Below are 22,528 nucleotides of genomic sequence, written 5' to 3' on the forward strand. Positions count from 1 at the left end.
ATATATATGTATATAGGTATGTATATATGTGTATTTGTATGCATATATATATATATATAGTATATCACAAAGGTGAGTACACCCCTCACATTGTTATAAATATTTGAGTATATCTTTTCATGTGACAACACTGAAGAAATGACACTTTGCTACAATGTAAAGTATGGAGTGTACAGCTTGTATAACAGTGTAAATTTGCTGCATGAGTGCTGGGGAGCTACAGTTCATTGAGGGAACCATGAATGCCAACATGTACTGTGACATACTGAAGCAGAGCATGATCCCCTCCCTTCGGAGACTGGGCCGCAGGGAAGTATTCCAACATGATAATGACCCCAAACACACCTCCAAGATGACCACTGCCTTGCTAAAGAAGCTGAGGGTAGAGGTGATGGACTGGCCAAGCATGTCTCCAGACCTAAACCCTATTGAGCATCTTGGGGAATCCTCAAATGGAAGCTGGAGGAGTGCAAGGTCTCTAACATCCACCCGCTCCGTGATGTCGTCATGGAGGAGTGGAAGAGGACTCCAGTGGCAACCTGTGAAGCTCTGGTGAACTCCATGCCCAAGAGGGTTAAGGCAGTGCTGGAAAATGATGGTGGCCACACAAAATATTGACACTTTGGGCCCAATTTGGACATTTTCACTTAGGGGTGTACTCACTTTTGTTGCCAGCGGTTTAGACATTAATGACTGTGTGTTGAGTTATTTTGAAGGGACAGCTAATTTACACTGTTAAACAAGCTGTACACTCCCTACTTTACATTGTAGCAAAGTGTCATTTCTTCAGTGTTGTCACATGAAATGATATACTCAAATATTTACAAAAATGTGAAGGGTGTACTCACTTTTGTGATATATATATATATATATTTACCCCAATAAATATATGGGGGATTGGACATGATGCCGACAATTACATTGATGGAAGCAACAATCTTTCCGCAATACTAAGCTGATCTCAAAAAAAGAAGTGTAAAATTCATCTATATGCTGATGACACTGTCATGTACTCTATTGCTTCAACTGCTGACCAAGCATTATCGCAGCTGGGGAGAGATTTTAAGACAATTCAAGAGTATTTTTACTCCTGAAACTGGTTTTAAATGCAAAGAAAACACATTTTATGATTTTTAATAGGTTCAAAAAGTTGGTTGAAAATACATTTACACTTACCAGCGTAGGTGGCTCTCGAATTAATCAGGTCTCTGCATATAAATACATAGGGATATGGTTGGATGATAAACTGTCTTTTAAAATGCATGTTGACGAGCTTTGTAAATGGCTATCTTCTTATTTAACATCACTCATCAACATTATAATTAGAATTCCTAAAACCAGGTCTCAAGCATGGATTACACTTGAGGCCCATGTGATTTCCACAGAGTTGGGTATGGCTGCCTTTTCCTGTTACGCTCCCTCACTATGGAATAGCCTGCAGACTAAACTTAAACTTGACACTCTTGTCCCCCTGACGCCCATTTGAAATATTTATTGGAGGAGTTTTATTTTTGTATTGCTTGTAACTGTTTTGGGTAATGCAAGTTCTTGTGCTGTTAGTGGAATAACCTGTTAGTAGAATAACCTGTTAGGGGAATAACCTGTTAGGGGAATAACCTGTTAGGGGAATAACCTGTGAGGGGAATAACCTGTGAGGGGATTAATCTGTGAGGGGAATAACCTGTGAGGGGAATAACCTGTGAGGGGAATAACCTGTGAGGGGAATAATCTGTGAGCGGGAATAACCTTTAGGGGAATAATCTGTTAGGGGAATAATCTGTTAGGGGAATAACCTGTTAGGGGAATAACCTGTTAGGGGTATAATCTGTTAGGGGAATAACCTGTTAGGGGAATAATCTGTTAGGGGAATAATCTGTTAGGGGAATAACCTGTTAGGAAAATAACCTTTTTAGGGGAATAACCTGTGAGGGGAATAACCTGTTAGGGAATCACCTGTGAGGGGAATAACCTGTGTGTACATGTAATAATCTGCTGCTGTATTTGTGTGTGTTATCTGTGATCATTTAGTTTGTCTAGTGTAGTTTCTTAATCATTGTACCTAAACCATATGTGTAAACATGTATACGCAGGGCCCAGCTGTAAAAGAGACGTTGGTCTCAGTCTGTGTTCCTTGCTGATAGGTATAATAAACGTTATCTTCTCAGCTATTCAATTCAATTGACTTTTAATTGGGTGTAATTCACTTCCATTGCTATTTAATTCATTCCTAGACCATTGAACGCACTCTCCTCCCTCCACACTGTGGTGCATAATGAGTGTTTCTGTTTATGACCTCTGGCTGACGAGACCTCCGCTCCGATGAGTGTTCCACACCAGGGGGACAAATCAGCATACAGACACACAGAAGCTAATGGACACACACACACTGATGGACCCACAGACACACACACAGACACACAGACACATGCTCAAACACATACACTCACACACACAAACAGTCTGTCAGCCTCAGTTTCTTCCCTTGGGGCTCATGTATTTGAGGAATATAGGTTATCTTGGGGCGTAGGTATTTGAGGTAGATAGCTTGTCTTGGGGCGTTGGTATTTGAGGATGATAGCTTCTCTTGGGGTGTAGGTATTTGAGTAAGATAGCTTGTCTTGGGGCGTAGGTAGTTGAGGACATTAGCTTGTCTTGGGGAATAGGTATTTGGGGAAGATAGTGTGTCTTGGGGCGTAGGTATTTGAGGAAGATAGCTTGTCTTGGGGCGTAGGTATTTGGGGAAGATAAGTTATCTTGGGGCGTAGGTATTTGAAGAAGATAGCTTGTTGTAACAGAGTTAATAGCAGATGGAATTATATCTTGGATGTCCTCGCTCCCACCTTGCTCCTTGGAGTGACAATGGAGACAAACTGCCATTGAATAGTGGTGGAGACAAAATCAGGAATTATCATAGCAATTACGGTAGAAATGTCAGGGATCAAACGCACATATGACGTCTCAACCACAGGGTTAACATGCAGGGAGATGAGCAATGGGGTTCTTGAGTAGGAATGAATGACCTCCATCTTACCATAGACAAAAAAAAATACATTCAGTGTTGTCTCGTTGTTGCTTTCTTTCATTTTCCATGAACTCATTATTGGTCACACAGTTATACAGTATGAGGTTCAGTCTCTTCTCCTCTACTGTATTCTCTTTCTGTCAACATGGACACACGTGTCTCTTTGTGACAGAGGGTCACAACTTTGGCTATACGAATAGAGACATGAGAGATTGGCCATAAAGTCTAATTGGTGATTAATTAGGACACTGAATGTCTTTTGGATTTTAGCAATCCTTTGCTGTTGAATCTGACAGAGCGAAGGTCTTCGCTAACCTGCGTGTTCACTTTATGCCGTTTACCTAAGAGGTGCACTAAAAGCTACAATACAGCTAACACACAAATGTCACTGTCCAATGAACCATCATAAACCAAATGCAAAGTTACATTTTAAAAATGCTAAAACTACACTTTGAGGTTATTTGCTTAGTTGTTTTTGTTGTTACGCCTGCATGTTTTCCTCAAGCTAAACCAGAATCATTTAAAGTGTGCTTGTTTGTTTCCGTCTGACCTCAGGGTCTTCCTGGACCTCCAGGCGAGAAGGGGGAGAATGGCGACGTCAGTCCGACGGTGAGCAAACATTCATCAACACAAATTGTTTTTAAAAAAAATCACTTTTCAAATAAATAGTTTTCTATGTATTTGTATCTTCTATTGAAATGTGAAATATTTACTTCCTGTTGTCCCGCTTCCTGTTCCTGTTGTCTCTTTACAGGGTCCTCCTGGTCCCCCTGGTCCCAGAGGTGCCCAGGGTCCTAGTGGAGCTGATGTACGTAAAGGACCACATGTTGATAACTCATTGTCACATTACCATATGTGACTCTGCATGTCAATGTGAAATACTGTCGTATGCCTCTGCCTGCTTAAACTGCCAGGTATGATAACTGAGGCAATGAACGCTGACTCCTCTCTCTTCTTCTCTGTTTCCTGTTAGGGTGCACAAGGTCCTCCCGGTGGTGTGGGTGCTATGGGAGGCGTGGGTGAGAAGGTGAGAGCGTGTGCCCATCACAAGATGGCCACTGTAGTCTGGAGTCCATCTCTGGGTTGGACATCCAGTCAACATCCCTCCATCTAACCCATCCCTTCTCCCCAGTTCACTGATCTCCAGGGCTCCAAACGCTTAAGGATCGGACCCTTTTTTTCCCCAATTTTCGCCAAAAATGACACCCAAATCTAACTGCCTGTAGCTCAGGCCCTGAAGCAAGGATATGCATATTCTTGACACCATTTTGACGTTTGTGGAAATGTGAAAGGAACGTAGGAGAATATAACACAATAGATCTGGTGAAAGATAATACAAAACAAAAAAACAACCATAATGTTTTTTTTCTGTACCATCATCTTTGAAATGCAAGAGAAAGGCCATAATGTATTATTCCAGCCCAGGTGCAATTTAGATATTGGCCACTAGATGGCAGCAGTGCATGTACAAAGTTTTAGACTGATCCAATGAACCATTGTGTTTCCGTTCAAAATGTTGTATCAAGATTGCTCAATTTATTAATAACTTGTCATGTTCAAAACTGTGCCTCTCCTCAAACAATAGCATGGTATTTCTCCTCAAACAATAGCATGGTATTTCTCCTCAAACAATAGCATGGTATTTCTCCTCAAACAATAGCATGGTATTTTTTGACTGTAATAGCTACTGTAAATTGGACAGTGCATTTAGGTGAACAAGAATTGAAGCTTTCTGCCCATATCAGATATGTCTACATCCTGGGAAATGTTCTTGTTACTTACAACCTCATGCTAATCGCATTAACCTACGTTAGCTCAAGCGTCCCACAGGCGAGCCACCAATCCTGAAGTAATGAATTTCCTACGGCAGCCTGTGTCTGAGTTAGTCATCTGACACTTTTAATACCTATTTTACAACAGTTCCAACAGCACTCCTCCATTTTAATACCATCTGACAGCATCAATACTTAATGCAACAGAATATGAAACATATCTGTGGAAGGTTACCACCGCTCTGAGAGGGCATTCTGACTAGCCTTATTGTTATCACATCTATATTAATGGTGCTCAGGAGCTCAACACAATATAGTACCACTCATATCATTCTAAAGTCCTAAGAATGTTTTGACAACATGACGATGTAATCATTAGGGTATCAGGGTAATGTATTCGTTAGGGTATCAGGGTAATGTAATCATTAGGGCATCAGGGTAATGTAATCATTAGGGCATCGGGGTAATGTAATCGTTAGGGCATCGGGGTAATGTAATCGTTAGGGCATCGGGGTAATGTAATCGTTCGGGCATCGGGGTAATGTAATCGTTCGGGCATCGGGGTAATGTAATCGTTAGGGCATCGGGGTAATGTAATCGTTAGGGCATCGGGGTAATGTAATCGTTAGGGCATCGGGGTAATGTAACCGTTAGGGCATCGGGGTAATGTAATCGTCAGGGCATCGGGGTAATGTAATCATCTGGGCATCGGGGTAATGTAATCATCGGGGCATCGGGGCAATGTAATCATTAGGGCATCGGGGCAATGTAATCATCAGGGCATCGGGGTAATGTAATCATCAGGGCATCGGGGTAATGTAATCATTAGGGCATCGGGGTAATGCAAACATTAGGGCATCGGGGTAATGTAATCATTAGGGCATCGGGGTAATGTAATCATTAGGGCATCGGGGTAATGTAATCATTTGGGCATCAGGGCAATGTAATCAATAGTGTATCATGATAATGTAATTACTATGTCATAGGATTGTGTTTACAACAGGATAATGTGTTCATAAAGTAGATAATGTATTCATAAGGGTGTCGATCACGGTAGAGATTCTAAGATGGTGCGTTTTCATTTTCAGGGTGAAAACGGTGAAACTGGCAACCCTGGAACCTCTGGAGAGCCCGGTACTGGAGTAAGTGTATTTTTCCAGTGTGTCTGTTTGTCCCCGACCGTGTTACTATAATAATCTATCATCCAAGTCATCATCATGTGTTTGTGTATTCCCCTATTACCAGAACTATGATTATGTACAGTGAATCTACTTCATAAGACCTCACATAAAACTGAATAACAACACAGAGACATGGCAAGTGCTGTTAGTGATGTGAGGTGGTAGTAATTGCTGGTGCTGTGTTGCTACTGACGGGCCAGCGTCACAGCGTGGTTCTCAGTGTGCTGTTGGCCAATGTTCCACGGTAAAACCGCCAAGCTGAGTCACTTCACGAACTGTTAACAGATGCTCTTAACAGACTAAATATAGTACACATCGTCTACCTTTTAGCATGTTTATGACGGTGTAGTTCAGGCAGCTCAGTACCTTTTAACATCAATCCATCCATCGAATGTATTTATAAAGCCCTTTTTACATCAGCCAATGTCACAAAGTGCTGTACAGAAACCCAGCATAAAACCCCAAACAGCAAGCAATGCAGGTGTAGAAGCATGGTGGCTAGGAAAAACTCCCTAGAAAGGCCAAAACCTAGGAAGAAACCGAGAGAGGAACCAGGCTATGTGGGGTGGCCAGTCCTCTTCTGGCTGTGCCGGGTGGAGATCATAACAGAACATGGCCAAGATGTTCAAATGTTCATAAATGACCAGCAGGGTCAAATAATAATAATCACAGTGGTTGTAGAGGGTGCAACAGGTCACCACCTCAGGAGTAAATGTCAGTTGGATTTTCATAGCCGATCATTCAGAGTTAGAGACAGCAGGTGCGGTAGAGAGAGAGAGAAAGAGAGAGTTGAAAACAGCAGGTCCGGGACAAGGTAGCAGGACCGGTGAACAGGTCAGGATTCCATAGCCGCAGTCAGAACAGTTGAAACTGGAGCAGCAGCACGACCAGGTAGACAGGGGACAGCAATAAGTCATCAGGCCAGGTAGTCCTGAGACATGGTCCCAGAGTTCAGGTCCTCCGGGAGGGGAGGGAGAGAGAGAGAATTAGAGGGAGGAAACTTAAATTCACACAGGACACCATCAACCCGGGAAGATCATGTCAGTGACTCAACCCACTCAAGTGACACACCCCTCCAAGGGACGGCATGGAAGAGCACCAGTAAGTCAGTGACTGAGCCCCTGTGATAGGGTTAGAGGCAGAGAATCCCAGTGGATAGAGGGGAACCGGCCAGGCAGAGACAGCAAGAGTGGTTTGTCGCTCCAGTGCCATTTCGTTCACCTTTACACTCCTGGACTACACTCAATCATAGGACCTACTAAAGAGATGAGTCTTCAATAAACACTAAAAGGTCGAGACCGAGCCTGCGTCTCTCACATGGATAGGCAGACCATTCCATAAAATTGGAGCTCCTTAGGAGAAAGTCCTCCTCCAGCTGTTTGCTTAGAAGTTCTAGGGACAATAAGGAGGCCTGTGTCTTGTGACCATAGCGTAACTGTAGGTATGTACAGCAGGACCAAAACGGAGGGAGCGGTAGGAGCAAGCCCATGTAATGCTTTGTAGGTGAGCTGTAAAACCTTGAAATCAGCCCTAGCCTTAACAGGAGAGAGGCTAGCGCTGGAGTAATATGATCCACTTTTTTGGGTTCCAGTCAAGATTCTGTTTAACTGAACCAGCTTAACTGTGAAACCGAGGCAGCTCAGTCCCTTTTAACATGGTTATAACTGTGTAGTTCAGGCAGCTCAGTCCCTTTTAACATGGTTATAACTGTGTAGTTCAGGCAGCTCAGTCCCTTTTAACATGGTTATAACTGTGTAGTTCAGGCAGCTCAGTCCCTTTTAACATGGTTATAACTGTGTAGATCAGGCAGCTCAGTCTGTTTTAACATGGTTATAACTGTGTAGTTCAGGCAGCTCAGTCCCGTTTAACATGGTTATAACTGTGTAGTTCAGGCAGCTCAGTCCCTTTTAACATGGTTATAACTGTGTAGTTCAGGCAGCTCAGTCCCTTTTAACATGGTTATAACTGTGTAGTTCAGGCAGCTCAGTCCCTTTTAACATGGTTATAACTGTGTAGTTCAGGCAGCTCAGTCCCTTTTAACATGGTTATAACTGTGTAGTTCAGGCAGCTCAGTCCCTTTTAACATGGTTATAACTGTGTAGATCAGGCAGCTCAGTCTGTTTTAACATGGTTATAACTGTGTAGTTCAGGCAGCTCAGTCCCGTTTAACATGGTTATAACTGTGTAGTTCAGGCAGCTCAGTCCCTTTTAACATGGTTATAACTGTGTAGTTCAGGCAGCTCAGTCCCTTTTAACATGGTTATAACTGTGTAGTTCAGGCAGCTCAGTCCCTTTTAACATGGTTATAACTGTGTAGTTCAGGCAGATCAGTCCCTTTTAACATGGTTATAACTGTGTAGTTCAGGCAGATCAGTCCCTTTTAACATGGTTATAACTGTGTAGTTCAGGCAGCTCAGTCCCTTTTAATATAGTTATAACTGTGAAACCGAGGCAGCTCAGTCCCAATTGAATCTTCAGCACATTCCAGAACCATGAACAAAATCATTCCTGAATATTATCATACTCCGAGTCGATACTCACGTCATAAGAATTAATTCCCCTGGACCACGCCAAGAAATTGGGGAAAACAAACATTCTTGTCAAAGTGCCAACTTCATTGTAAATTTTTTGTTATACAAAAATAACAAAACATAACAAAAGCCGCTGTGTTGTTCAAGGTAAAGGGTTCGCAATGATTCCATTTCAGTAAGTACAACCTGCGAGAAGAGCCCTGTGGCTTCTGGCTATTTGACGTGGCAGACTGGAATCTTGATGCCATTTGTTGTTCTCTACAGGGACCTAAATTAATATTGATGCCATCTGTTGTTCTCTACAGGGACCTAAATGAATCTTGATGCCATTTGTTGTTCTCTACAGGGACCTAAAATGAATCTTGATGCCATCTGTTGTTCTCTACAGGGACCTAAATGAATCTTGATTCCATTTGTTGTTCTCTACAGGGACCTAAATGAATCTTGATGCCATTTGTTGTTCTCTACAGGGACCGAAATTAATATTGATGCCATCTGTTGTTCTCTACAGGGACCTAAATGAATCTTGATGCCATTTGTTGTTCTCTACAGGGACCTAAATTAATATTGATGCCATCTGTTGTTCTCTACAGGGACCTAAATGAATCTTGATGCCATCTGTTGTTCTCTACAGGGATCTAAATGAATCTTGATGCCATCTGTTGTTCTCTACAGAGACCTAAATGAATCTTGATGCCATCTGTTGTTCTCTACAGGGACCTAAATGAATCTTGATGCCATCTGGTGTTCTCTACAGGGACCTAAATGAATCTTGATGCCATCTGGTGTTTTCTACAGGGACCTAAATTAATCTTGATGCCATCTGTTGTTCTCTACATGGACCTAAATGAATATTGATGCCATCTGTTGTTCTCTACATGGACCTAAATGAATATTGATGCCATCTGTTGTTCTCTACAGAGACCTAAATGAATATTGATGCCATTTGTTGTTCTCTACAGGGACCTGAAGGCGAGAGAGGAGACAAAGGAGAGGCAGGACCACCTGGAGCTTCCGGACCCGCAGGCTCCAAAGGACCCCCTGGAGATGATGGACCCAAGGGGAATCCTGTAAGAGTCACTCTCTACTCCCATAAGACATCAGCTCTCAGTGATAAAACCACGTACATGTTTTTAAGACATCTATTTCAATAGAGTAGTGAACTGTGGCGAGTGCTTTGCTGACATTACTGTTTGTAGAATGTAGGAGACAAGTTTTACACAAAGTGCCATTGACAGTTGATATGGTTGGGGGGGGCGACAGCTAAACCTCTCACCATCAGATTTACAACAGTCATTAGGCACAAACAATATATTGTTCCTTGGCCACTTAGGTTTAATATTGTAATATTGTGTAATATAATAATTTATATCTCTACACTTTTTATGTTTTTTTCCCCCTGTCTCTCCAGGGTCCGGTTGGTTTCCCTGGAGATCCTGGTCCACCGGGTGAAGCTGGTGTTGCTGTGAGCATCATGTCTTTGATTCATGCCTCAATGTATTATTATTCAACTAATTTGGCTGTAAAGATACCAGTATTATGAGATGCCATCACTGTCAGTCAGACTGTAACGCCATTCCATGCGTATAGTGTGTACTGTATGTGTACAGTGACTCCCACTGCTGCCAGGAATGGTCATTTGTAATGGAATCAGATCGTGGTGACCCATCTCACATGTACATGTTTGTGTTTCTTCTCTCTCTCTCTAGGGAACTGACGGCTCTGCAGGAGAGAAAGGAGAGGATGGTGAATCTGGTCAACCTGTAAGTCCATATGTCATAAATATTATAAACACAAAATCAACAATTTTACACAACTCTGAATTCCAATTTGCAGCACGGTAGAGTGGGCGACTGTATGAGCGCATTACCATCACCATTTGCCATTAGTCTGTCCTAATCGTCTATATATGAATAGCCTTGCATATCCTATCCAACATAACCGATACAACCCCCTGTGTGCTTTGCCTGTAATACATTACCATCACCATTTGCCATTAGTCTGTCCTAATCGTCTATATATGAATAGCCTTGCATATCCTATCCAACATAACCGATACAACCCCCTGTGTGCTTTGCCTGTAATACATTACCATAAGCTTGCATTTGTGAATAAGTACCTGCAATAGAGAACATTGAGTCATACAATTTTCTTCTTCAGATCTGGTATATGAGTAATAGTATGTACAGATTTCGTAATATTTGTTTAGAAATATGAACAGCAAATCTGATTATTTAAGCCTTTGTTCGGGTGTGTGAATATCAGTGTGTATTAACATTTATGAATGTACAGTGCCTTGCGAAAGTATTCGGCCCCCTTGAACTTTGCGACCTTTTGCCACATTTCAGGCTTCAAACAAATAAGATATAAAACTGTATTTTTTTGTGAAGAATCAACAACAAGTGGGACACAATCATGAAGTGGAACGAGATTTATTGGATATTTCAAACTTTTTTAACAAATCAAAAACTGAAAAATTGGGCGTGCAAAATTATTCAGCCCCTTTACTTTCAGTGCAGCAAACTCTCTCCAGAAGTTCAGTGAGGATCTCTGAATGATCCAATGTTGACCTAAATGACTAATGATGATAAATACAATCCACCCTTGTGTAATCAAGTCTCCGTATAAATGCACCTGCACTGTGATAGTCTCAGAGGTCCGTTAAAAGCGCAGAGAGCATCATGAAGAACAAGGAACACACCAGGCAGGTCCGAGATACTGTTGTGAAGAAGTTTAAAGCCGGATTTGGATACAAAAAGATTTCCCAAGCTTTAAACATCCCAAGGAGCACTGTGCAAGCGATAATATTGAAATGGAAGGAGTATCAGACCACTGCAAATCTACCAAGACCTGGCCGTCCCTCTAAACTTTCAGCTCATACAAGGAGAAGACTGATCAGAGATGCAGCCAAGAGGCCCATGATCACTCTGGATGAACTGCAGAGATCTACAGCTGAGGTGGGAGACTCTGTCCATAGGACAACAATCAGTCGTATATTGCACAAATCTGGCCTTTATGGAAGAGTGGCAAGAAGAAAGCCATTTCTTAAAGATATCCATAAAAAGTGTTGTTTAAAGTTTGCCACAAGCCACCTGGGAGACACACCAAACATGTGGAAGAAGGTGCTCTGGTCAGATGAAACCAAAATGGAACTTTTTGGCAACATTGCAAAACGTTATGTTTGGCGTAAAAGCAACACAGCTCATCACCCTGAACGCCCCATCCCCACTGTCAAACATGGTGGTGGCAGCATCATGGTTTGGGCCTGCTTTTCTTCAGCAGGGACAGGGAAGATGGTTAAAATTGATGGGAAGATGGATGGAGCCAAATACAGGACCATTCTGGAAGAAAACCTGATGGAGTCTGCAAAAGACCTGAGACTGGGACGGAGATTTGTCTTCCAACAAGACAATGATCCAAAACATAAAGCAAAATCTACAATGGAATGGTTCAAAAATAAACATATCCAGGTGTTAGAATGGCCAAGTCAAAGTCCAGACCTGAATCCAATCCAGAATCTGTGGAAAGAACTGAAAACTGCTGTTCACAAATGCTCTCCATCCAACCTCACTGAGCTCGAGCTGTTTTGCAAGGAGGAATGGGGAAAAATGTCAGTCTCTCGATGTGCAAAACTGATAGAGACATACCCCAAGCGACTTACAGCTGTAATCGCAGCAAAAGGTGGCACTACAAAGTATTAACTTAAGGGGGCTGAATAATTTTGCACGCCCAATTTTTCAGTTTTTGATTTGTTAAAAAAGTTTGAAATATCCAATAAATGTCGTTCCACTTCATGATTGTGTCCCACTTGTTGTTGATTCTTCACAAAATTTCCACTTGTTGTTGATTCTTCACAGTTTTATATCTTTATGTTTGAAGCCTGAAATGTGGCAAAAGGTCGCAAAGTTCAAGGGGGCCGAATACTTTCGCAAGGCACTGTAAATAGATTTACAAGTGCTGGGAAATCGAAGAAAACTATTTTTACTCTTAGCATTAGGAATGAGTTCATGTTTGTGTGTGTGTTTGCCTCAGAGTAATGTACTATGTAATATGTAAGGTATTATGTAAACTGTAAGCTATTATTTAAAGTACAAGGTATCAGAATAAGGTAGTATATACAGTGTAAGGTATTATTTAAAGTGTAGGGTATCAGAGTACGGTATTATGTAGAGTGTAAGGTATTGTTTAAAGTGAAAGGTATGAGAGATAGGTATTATTTGAAGTGTAATGTGTTATGTAAAGTATTACAGTAAAGTATTATGTAAAGTGTAAGACATCAGAATAAAGTCTTATGTAAAGTGTAAGGTATCAGAGTAAGATATTATTACAAGTGTAATGTATTATGTTAAGTGTAAGGTATAGACTAAGGTATTGTGTAAAGTGTATCATAGCAAATTGGTAAGTAATGTGTATTATGTAAAGTGTAAGGTCTCAGAGTAAGGTAAAGTGTACGGTATCAGAGTAAGGTAAAGTGTAAGGTCTCAGAGTAAGGTAAAGTGTACGGTATCAGAGTAAGGTAAAGTGTAAGGTCTCAGAGTAAGGTAAAGTGTACGGTATCAGAGTAAGGTAAAGTGTAAGGTCTCAGAGTAAGGTAAAGTGTAAGGTCTCAGAGTAAGGTAAAGTGTAAGGTCTCAGAGTAAGGTAAAGTGTAAGGTATCAGAGTAAGGTAAAGTGTAAGGTCTCAGAGTAAGGTAAAGTGTAAGGTCTCAGAGTAAGGTAAAGTGTAAGGTATCAGAGTAAGGTAAAGTGTACGGTATCAGAGTAAGGTAAAGTGTAAGGTATCAGAGTAAGGTAAAGTGTAAGGTATCAGAGTAAGGTAAAGTGTACGGTATCAGAGTAAGGTAAAGTGTAAGGTATCAGAGTAAGGTAAAGTGTACGGTATCAGAGTAAGGTAAAGTGTAAGGTATCAGAGTAAGGTAAAGTGTAAGGTCTCAGAGTAAGGTAAAGTGTAAGGTCTCAGAGTAAGGTAAAGTAAGGTAAAGTGGTATCAGAGTAAGGTAAAGTGTACGGTATCAGAGTAAGGTAAAGTGTATCGGTATCAGAGTAAGGTAAAGGTAAAGTAAGGTAAGGTATCAGAGTAAGGTAAAGTGTAAGGTATCAGAGTAAGGTAAAGTGTAAGGTCTCAGAGTAAGGTAAGGTAAAGTGTAAGGTCTCAGAGTAAGGTAAAGTGTAAGGTATCAGAGTAAGGTAAAGTGTAAGGTATCAGAGTAAGGTAAAAGGTAAGGTAAAGTGTAAGGTATCAGAGTAAGGTAAAGTGTAAGGTATCAGAGTAAGGTAAAGTGTAAGGTATCAGAGTAAGGTAAAGTGTAAGGTCTCAGTAAGGTAAAAGGTAAAGTGTAAGGTATCAGAGTAAGGTAAAGTGTAAGGTCTCAGAGTAAGGTAAAGTGTAAGGTCTCAGAGTAAGGTAAAGTGTATCAGGTCTCAGAGTCTCAGGTAAAGTGTAAGGTCTCAGAGTAAGGTAAAGTGTAAGGTCTCAGAGTAAGGTAAAGTGTAAGGTATCAGTAAGGTAAAGTGTAGTAAGGTAAAGTGTACGGTATCAGAGTAAGGTAAAGTGTAAGGTATCAGAGGTAAAGGTAAAGTGTAAAGTGTAAGGTCTCAGAGTAAGGTAAAGTGTAAGGTCTCAGAAGTAAAGTGTACGGTATCAGAGTAAGGTAAAGTGTACGGTATCAGAGTAAGGTAAAGTGTACGGTATCAGAGTAAGGTAAAGTGTAAGGTCTCAGAGTAAGGTAAAGTGTAAGGTCTCAGAGTAAGGTAAAGTGTAAGGTCTCAGAGTAAGGTAAAGTGTAAGGTCTCAGAGTAAGGTAAAGTGTAAGGTATCAGAGTAAGGTAAAGTGTAAGGTCTCAGAGTAAGGTAAAGTGTACGGTATCAGAGTAAGGTAAAGTGTACGGTATCAGAGTAAGGTAAAGTGTAAGGTATCAGAGTAAGGTAAAGTGTAAGGTCTCAGAGTAAGGTAAAGTGTAAGGTCTCAGAGTAAGGTAAAGTGTAAGGTCTCAGAGTAAGGTAAAGTGTAAGGTCAGAGTAAGGTAAAGTGTAAGGTATCAGAGTAAGGTAAAGTGTAAGGTCTCAGAGTAAGGTAACGGTCAGTAGGTAAAGTGGTCTCAGAGTAAGGTAAAGTAAGGTAAAGTGTAAGGTCTCAGAGGTAAAGGTAAAGTGTACGGTATCAGAGTAAGGTAAAGTGTACGGTATCAGAGTAAGGTAAAGTGTAAGGTCTCAGAGTAAGGTAAAGTGTAAGGTCTCAGAGTAAGGTAAAGGTAAAGTGTAAGGTCTCAGAGGTAAAGGTAAAGTGTAAGGTCTCAGAGTAAGGTAAAGTGTAAGGTATCAGAGTAAGGTAAAGGTCTCAGAGTAAGGTAAAGTGTAAGGTCTCAGAGTAAGGTAAAGTGTATGGTCTCAGAGTAAGGTAAAGTGTATGGTCTCAGAGTAAGGTAAAGTGTACGGTCTCAGAGTAAGGTAAAGTTTAAGGTCTCAGAGTAAGGTAAAGTGTAAGGTCTCAGAGTAAGGTAAAGTGTAAGGTCTCAGAGTAAGGTAAAGTGTAAGGTATCAGAGTAAGGTAAAGTGTAATGTTTCATTAAAAGTGTACGGTATCAGAGTAAGGTAAAGTGTACGGTATCAGAGTAAGGTAAAGTGTACGGTATCAGAGTAAGGTAAAGTGTAAGGTATCAGAGTAAGGTAAAGTGTACGGTATCAGAGTAAGGTAAAGTGTACGGTATCAGAGTAAGGTAAAGTGTAAGGTATCAGAGTAAGGTAAAGTGTACGGTATCAGAGTAAGGTAAAGTGTACGGTCTCAGAGTAAGGTAAAGTGTAAGGTATCAGAGTAAGGTAAAGTGTACGGTATCAGAGTAAGGTAAAGTGTACGGTATCAGAGTAAGGTAAAGTGTACGGTATCAGAGTAAGGTAAAGTGTAAGGTCTCAGAGTAAGGTAAAGTGTAAGGTCTCAGAGTAAGGTAAAGTGTAAGGTCTCAGAGTAAGGTAAAGTGTAAGGTCTCAGAGTAAGGTAAAGTGTAAGGTCTCAGAGTAAGGTAAAGTGTAAGGTATCAGAGTAAGGTATAGTGTAATGTTTCATTAAAAGTGTACGGTATCAGGTAAGGTCAGTGTACGGTATCAGGTAAGGTAAAGTGTACAGAGTAAGGTAAAGTGGTATCAGAGTAAGGTAAAGTGTACGGTATCAGAGTAAGGTAAAGTGTACGGTATCAGTAAGGTAAAAGGTATCAAGTAAGGTAAAGTGTACGGTATCAGAGTAAGGTAAAGTGTACGGTCTCAGAGTAAGGTAAAGTGTACGGTCTCAGAGTAAGGTAAAGTGTAAGGTCTCAGAGTAAGGTAAAGTAAGGTAAGGTCTCAGTAAGGTAAAAGGTAGGTAAAGTGTAAGGTCTCAGAGTAAGGTAAAGTGTAAGGTCTCAGAGTAAGGTAAAGTGTAAGGTCTCAGAGTAAGGTAAAAAGTGTAAGGTAAAGTGTATCAGAGTAAGGTAAAGTGTACGGTATCAGAGTAAGTAAAGTGGTAGGTAAGTACGGTCAGAGTAAGGTCTCAGAGTAAGGTAAAGTGTATGGTCTCAGAGTAAGGTAAAGTGTAAGGTCTCAGAGTAAGGTAAAGTTTAAGGTCTCAGAGTAAGGTAAAGTGTAAGGTCTCAGAGTAAGGTAAAGTGTACGGTATCAGAGTAAGGTAAAGTGTAGGTCTCAGAGTAAGGTAAAGTGTAGGTCTCAGAGTAAGGTAAAGTGTAAGGTCTCAGTAAGGTAAAGGTACGGTATCAGAGTAAGGTAAAGTGTAAGGTCTCAGAGTAAGGTAAAGTGTAAGGTCTCAGTGTGTAAGGTCTCAGAGAGGTAAAGGTAAGGTCTCAAAGTAAGGTAAAGTGTAAGGTCTCAGAGTAAGGTAAAGTGTACGGTATCAGAGTAAGGTAAAGTGTAAGGTCTCAGAGTAAGGTAAAGTGTACGGTATCAGAGTAAGGTGTAATGTAAAGTGTAAGGTATCAGAGTAAGGTGTTATTTCAAGTGTAATGTATTATGTAAAGTGTAAGGTATCATAGTAAATGATTAAGTAACGTGTAGGGTATCAGAGTAAGGTAGTATGTACATTGTAAAGTAGTATGTAAAGTGTAAGGTAGTGTGTAATGTGTAATGTATCAGAGTAAGGTTTTGTGTCAAGTGTAAGGTATTGTATAAGGTGTTATGTAAAGTGTAAGGTATTGTATAAGGTGTTATGTAAAGTGTAAGGTATTGTGTAAAGTGTAAGATATCAGAGTAAGGTGTTATGCAATTTGTAAGGTATTATATAAAGTATAAGGTATTAGAGTAAGGTATTATATAGAGTATAAGGTATCAGAGTAAGGTATTGTATAAAGTGTTAAGTATTATATAAAGTATAAGGTATCAGAATAAGGTATTATGTAAAGTGTTAGATATTATATAAAGTATAAGGTATCAGAGTAAGGTATTGTATAAAGTATAAGGTATCAGAGTAAGATATTATATCAAGTATAAGGTATCAGAGTAAGGTGTTATATAAAGTATAAGGTATCAGAGTAAGGTATTGTATAAAGTGTTAGGTATTATATAAAGTTTGTGGTATCAGAGTAAGGTATTGTATAAAGTGTTAGTTATTATATAAAGTTTTTGGTATCAGAGTAAGGTATTTTGAAGTAAAATAAGGTTTTGTAATGTTTCAGTGAAGTTCAACTTTAAAATAATTTATAATTCTCTGAAATAACAATGGAGATTTCCACTATAAACCAAATTACGCAGTTGAATAATTCTGTTAATTCCTATCTGCTCAAGAGTTGTATTCTCCACTTTCTCATTTGTGTTGTTCAAATATTTGGTTAAGTAAACCGAAATGTGCTGCGATTGCATCTAATTAACTTTGAGATAATTGGATGAAGCTGATTCTGAAAACCGACGCGATATTTCAGACTGTCTTACTCCACTCGTAGATATCAGTTAAACCTTTTACAATTCATACCTGTCTAATGTCAATATGTGGTCACATAGTTCTCTATTTGCTAGGATATTGGACAATCCATTGCAGATTTCAAATACTAATCCTCTACATCACATTAATATACCTTTATTCACAACAGACTGTGTTCATTTTTTTGCAAAGACTCCTAACTCTCGTTCCTCGACTCTTCTTCTATTTTGTACGTCTTCTGTCCTCTAGGGTCCCCCTGGTCCATCTGGTGAATCTGGTCCGCCTGGTCCTCCCGGCAAAAGAGTAGGTCTAAGCATCTTCATCAGCGTGTTCATCATCATCACAACCAACACACCACAGATGTCAATATCACTTTGACCCATATCAGATAAAAGATTGAACAATATAGTACGTTATATTGTGTTTTTACTATTTGCATTTGCTCCCCCTCCCTTTTACACTGCTACTACTCTCTGTTGTGATTATCTATACATAGTCATTTTAAAAACTCTACCTACATTTACATATTAACTCAATTACCTCGACTAACCGGTGCCCCCGCACATTGACTCTATACCGTTACCCCCCTATATATAGTCTCGCTTATTTCTTATTTTACCGCAGCTCTTTAAATACTTGTTACTTTTATTTCTTATTCTTTTTTTTTTTTAATTACTACTTTAAAAAAAAAACTTCTTATGCCTTGAATCCCGCTAACGGGATCGATATGACAACAGCCAGTGAAAGTGCACGGCGCCAATTTCAAAACAACATACAAAAATTGTTTTGTTTGAGTTTACATTGGCGCGCTATGTTCAGTAGTTCCAAAACATCCGGTGATATTGCAGAGCCACATCAATTTACAGAAATACTCATAATAAACATTGACAAAAGATATAACTATTATACAGGGAATTATAGATACACTTCTCGTTAATGCAACCGCTGCGTCAGATTTCAAAAAAGCTTTACTGCATAAGCACACCATGCAATAATCTGAGTACAGCGCCCAGACAACTAATCAAGCCATACAGATATCTGCCATGTTGTGGAGTCAACAGAAGTCAGAAATAACATTATAAATATTAACTTACCTTTGATGATCTTCATCAGAATGCACTCCCAGGAATCCCAGTTCCACAATAAATGTTTGATTTGTTCGATAAAGTCCATCATTTATGTCTAAATACCACCATTTTGTTCACGCGTTTAGCCCAGTAACCCAAATTCATGACGTGCAGGCCAGACGAAAAGTCAAAAAGTTCCGTTACAGTCCGTAGAAACAGGTCAAACGAAGTATAAATCTTCCATAATGTTCCAACCCGAGAATTCCTTTGTAGAATTGCAATGGAACGCAAACTAACTCTCACGTGAATGCGCGTGACCAGCTCATTATACTCTGACAGACGACTGACTCATTCAGCTCCCATTCCCCCCTCCTTCACAGTAGAAGCATCAAACAAGGTTCTAAAGACTATTGACATCTAGTGGATGCAGGTTTTTGCCTGCCATATGAGTTCTGTTATACTCACAGACATCATTCAAACCGTTTTAGAAACCTCGGAGTGTCTTCTATCCAAATCTACCAATAATATGCATATATTAGCAACTGGGCCTGAGTAGCAAACAGTTTACTCTGGGCACCTTATTCATCCAAGCTACTCAATACTGCCCCGAGCCATAACAAGCATTGTTGGTTAGGGGCTTGTAAGTAAGCGTTTCCCTGTTGTATTCGGCGCATGTGACTAATATAATTTGGATTTGATTTGATTTAATGGTAACTCATTGATTCCATTTTGGCCTAGATGTTTTGACCGAGTCCCATTGTCCCATATCCAACCCCTATTGACACACAGTTCTATGCATTGTATTCATCTTATTATTAAACCAGACATAGAAATGCACCCAGTCATTGTTGATTAGAGTCATCAGGTGAGAATTATTTACCCTAAACCATCCATTCAAACTCTACAACAATCCCTCCCACCCCACCCCCACCCGGAGAAGTCTGAATGATTCATTATTATCAAAAGTGGGTGAGGAAAAACAATTTGGGATTTGCAGGGTCAGAGCTACCTCAAAGCCCACTGAGCTGTCTCTACATGGAAATTAAAGATACACTGCATGACCAAAAGTATGTGCATCCCTGCTCATCGAACATCTCATTCCAATATCATGGGAATCAATATGGAGTTGTTCCCCCCTTTGCTGCTATAACAGCCTCCACTCTTCTGGGAAGGCTTTCCACTTGACGTTGGTATATTGCTGTGAGGACTTGCTTCCATACAGCCACAAGAATATTGGTAAGGATGGGCACTGATGTTGGGCGATTAGGACCTTGCTCAGAGTCAGCATTCCAATTCATCCCAAAAGTGTTCGCTGGGGTTGAGGTCAGTCCAGTCAAGTTCTTTCACACCGATCTCGACAATCCATTTATATATGGTCCTCACTTTGTGCACAGGGGCATTGTCATGCTGAAACAGGAAATGGCCTTCCCCAAACTGTTGCAACAAAGTTGTAAGCACAGAATCGCCTAGAATGTCAAGGGGCCTAGTCCGAACCATGTAAAACAGCCCCAGACCATTATTCCTCCTCCACCAAACTTTACAGTTGGCACTATGCATTGGGAATTGTTGCGTTCTCCTTGCATCCGAAAAACCCAGATTCATCTGTCGTACTGCCAGATGGTGAAGCGTGATTCATCACTTCACTTTGGGGTGGCAGGGTAGCCTAGTGGTTAGAGCGTTGGACTAGTAACCGGAAGGTTGCAAGTTCAAACCCCGAGCTGACAAGGTACAAATCTGTCGTTCTGCCCCTGAACAGGCTTCAGCACTCGCCAGTTCCGTTCTGTGAGCTTGTGTGGCCTACCATTTCACAGCTGAGCTGTTGTTGTTCCGAGATGTTTCCACTTCACAGTAACAGCACAGTCGACTGGGGAAGCTCCAGCAGGGCAGAAATTTGACTAACTGACTTTGTTGGAAATGTGGCATCCTATGCCATTGAGCTCTTCAATAAGGCCATTCTACTGCCAATGTTTCTATGGAGTTTGCATGGCTGTGTGCTAGATTTTAGACTCCTGTCTGCAACGGGTGTAGCTGAAATAGCCAAATCCACTCATTTGAAGTGGTATACATACTTTTGTATATATGGTGTATCAATTTCATAGTCATGGCATGCTTTGTGAAATACTGTAGCTTCTGTTTTCTTTTCTCTGTTAGGAAAAAAAGCACCAGGCCCAAAACGAATTTACTGTCTAGAGAGAGAGCAAAATCTCCCCTGACACACTGTTGATCTGGGCTACTTTGACTGACAGCCATGGAATAATGCTAGAAGAACAGAGAGCGTATGATGGGTATTTTCAGGACAGAGATATCTATCTGTCCCTCCCCTGGGCTTGTCTACAGGAATCTACAACTGAATGCCTTCAACTGAAATGTGTCTTCTGCAGGGGGGCTGCCTTAATCGACATCCACAGCACCCGGTGGGGAACAGTGGGTTAACTGCCTTGCTCAGGGGCAGAACGACAGATTTTTATCTTGTCAGCTCAGGGATTCCCAACAAACACTCTAACCATTAGGCTACCTGCCGATTGTATGGTTGTTGTGTAGTAAGATGTCATTTCTCAGATGTCTTGGGGTGACATTAGATTATATGGTTGTAGTGTAGTGACATGTCATTACTCAGATGTCTTGGGGTGACATTAGATTGTATGGTTGTAGTGTAGTGAGATGTCATTACGGAGGCAGGTCAGCCGTCACCAACTCAGTTCACCGGTAAATATGGACTTTCCTGAAATGTTGGTCTCTGAGGCAAAGATAAAGATGTAGCTTGAAATTAAAATACATTTTGTTATGATGATGACCCTTTTCCAAAGAGGAACATCATGTCTGATTTCACTGTATAAAGCTGCTACCATGTACGGTGCCTTTTGAAAGACCACTTGACCTTCTCGGCATTTTGTTACATTTACAGTCTTAATCTAAAATTGATTAAAATAAATAAAATCCTCAGCAATCTACACACAATACCCCATAATGACAAAGTTAAAACAAGTTGTTAGACATTTTTGCAAATGTATTAAAAATGAAAAACAGAAATACCTTATTTACATAACTATTCAGACCTTTTGCTATGAGACTCGAAGTGGAGCTCAGGTGCATCCTCTTTTCATCGATCATCATTTAGATGTTTCTACAAATTGATTGAGTCCACCTGTGGTAAATTCAATTGATTGGACATGATTTGGAAAGGCACACACCTGTCTATATAAGGTCCCAAAACTAAGACATATGAGGTGGAAGGAATTGTCCGTGGAGCTCTGAGACAGGATTGTGACGAGAAACAAATCTGGGAAAGTGTACAAAAATGTCTGCAGCATTGAAGGTCCCCAAGAACACAGTTGTCTCCATCATTCTTAAATGGAAGAAGTTTGGAACCACTAAGACGCTTCCTAAATCTGGCTGCCCGGCCAAATTGAGCAATCAGGGGGAGAAGGGCCTTAGTCAGGGAGGTGACCAAGAACTCGATGGTCACTCTGACAGAGCTTTAGAGTTCCTCTGTGGAGATAGGAGAACCTTCCAGAAGGACAACCATCTCTGCAGCACTCCACCAATCAGGCATTTATGGTAGAGTGGCCAGACGGAAGCCACTCCTCAGTAAAAGGCACATAACAGCCCGCTTGGAGTTTGCCAAAAGGCACCTATAGACTCTCAGACCATGAGAAATAAGATTTTCTGGTCTGATGAAACCAAGATTGAATTCTTTGGCCTGAATGCTAAGCGTCACATCTGGAAGAAACCTGGCACCATCTCTACGGTGAAGCATGATGGTGGCAGCATCACATCTGGAGGAAACCTGGCACCATCTCTACGGTGAAGCATGGTGGTGGCAGCATCACATCTGGAGGAAAACTGGCACCATCCCTACGGTGAAGCATGATGGTGGCAGCATCATGCTGTGGGGATGTTTTTCAGCAGCAGGGACTGGGAGACTAGTCAGGATCGAGGGAAAGATGAACAAAGCAAAGTACAGAGAAATCCTTGATGAAAACCTGCTCCAGAGCGCTCAGGACCTCAGACTGGGGGCGAAGGTTCACCTCGCTACAGGACAACGACCCTAAGCACAC

At 40.9% G+C, this 22,528-nt stretch overlaps 1 protein-coding gene across 1 annotated transcript in view; it reads left to right on the forward strand.

The window, feature by feature from the left end:
- LOC112236786 (collagen alpha-1(XI) chain-like) overlaps positions 1-22,528 on the forward strand; it is a 251,133-nt gene that overhangs the window by 205,430 nt on the left and 23,175 nt on the right. The window contains exons 45-52 of the mRNA XM_042308834.1: positions 3,578-3,631; positions 3,777-3,830; positions 3,996-4,049; positions 5,883-5,936; positions 9,469-9,576; positions 9,918-9,971; positions 10,216-10,269; positions 17,653-17,706. Of these exons, the coding sequence (XP_042164768.1) occupies positions 3,578-3,631; positions 3,777-3,830; positions 3,996-4,049; positions 5,883-5,936; positions 9,469-9,576; positions 9,918-9,971; positions 10,216-10,269; positions 17,653-17,706 (486 nt within the window). The remainder of the gene's footprint in view (positions 1-3,577; positions 3,632-3,776; positions 3,831-3,995; positions 4,050-5,882; positions 5,937-9,468; positions 9,577-9,917; positions 9,972-10,215; positions 10,270-17,652; positions 17,707-22,528) is intronic.

The sequence above is a fragment of the Oncorhynchus tshawytscha genome, linkage group LG29, assembly GCF_018296145.1.
Source record: "Oncorhynchus tshawytscha isolate Ot180627B linkage group LG29, Otsh_v2.0, whole genome shotgun sequence".
NCBI lineage: Eukaryota > Metazoa > Chordata > Actinopteri > Salmoniformes > Salmonidae > Oncorhynchus > Oncorhynchus tshawytscha.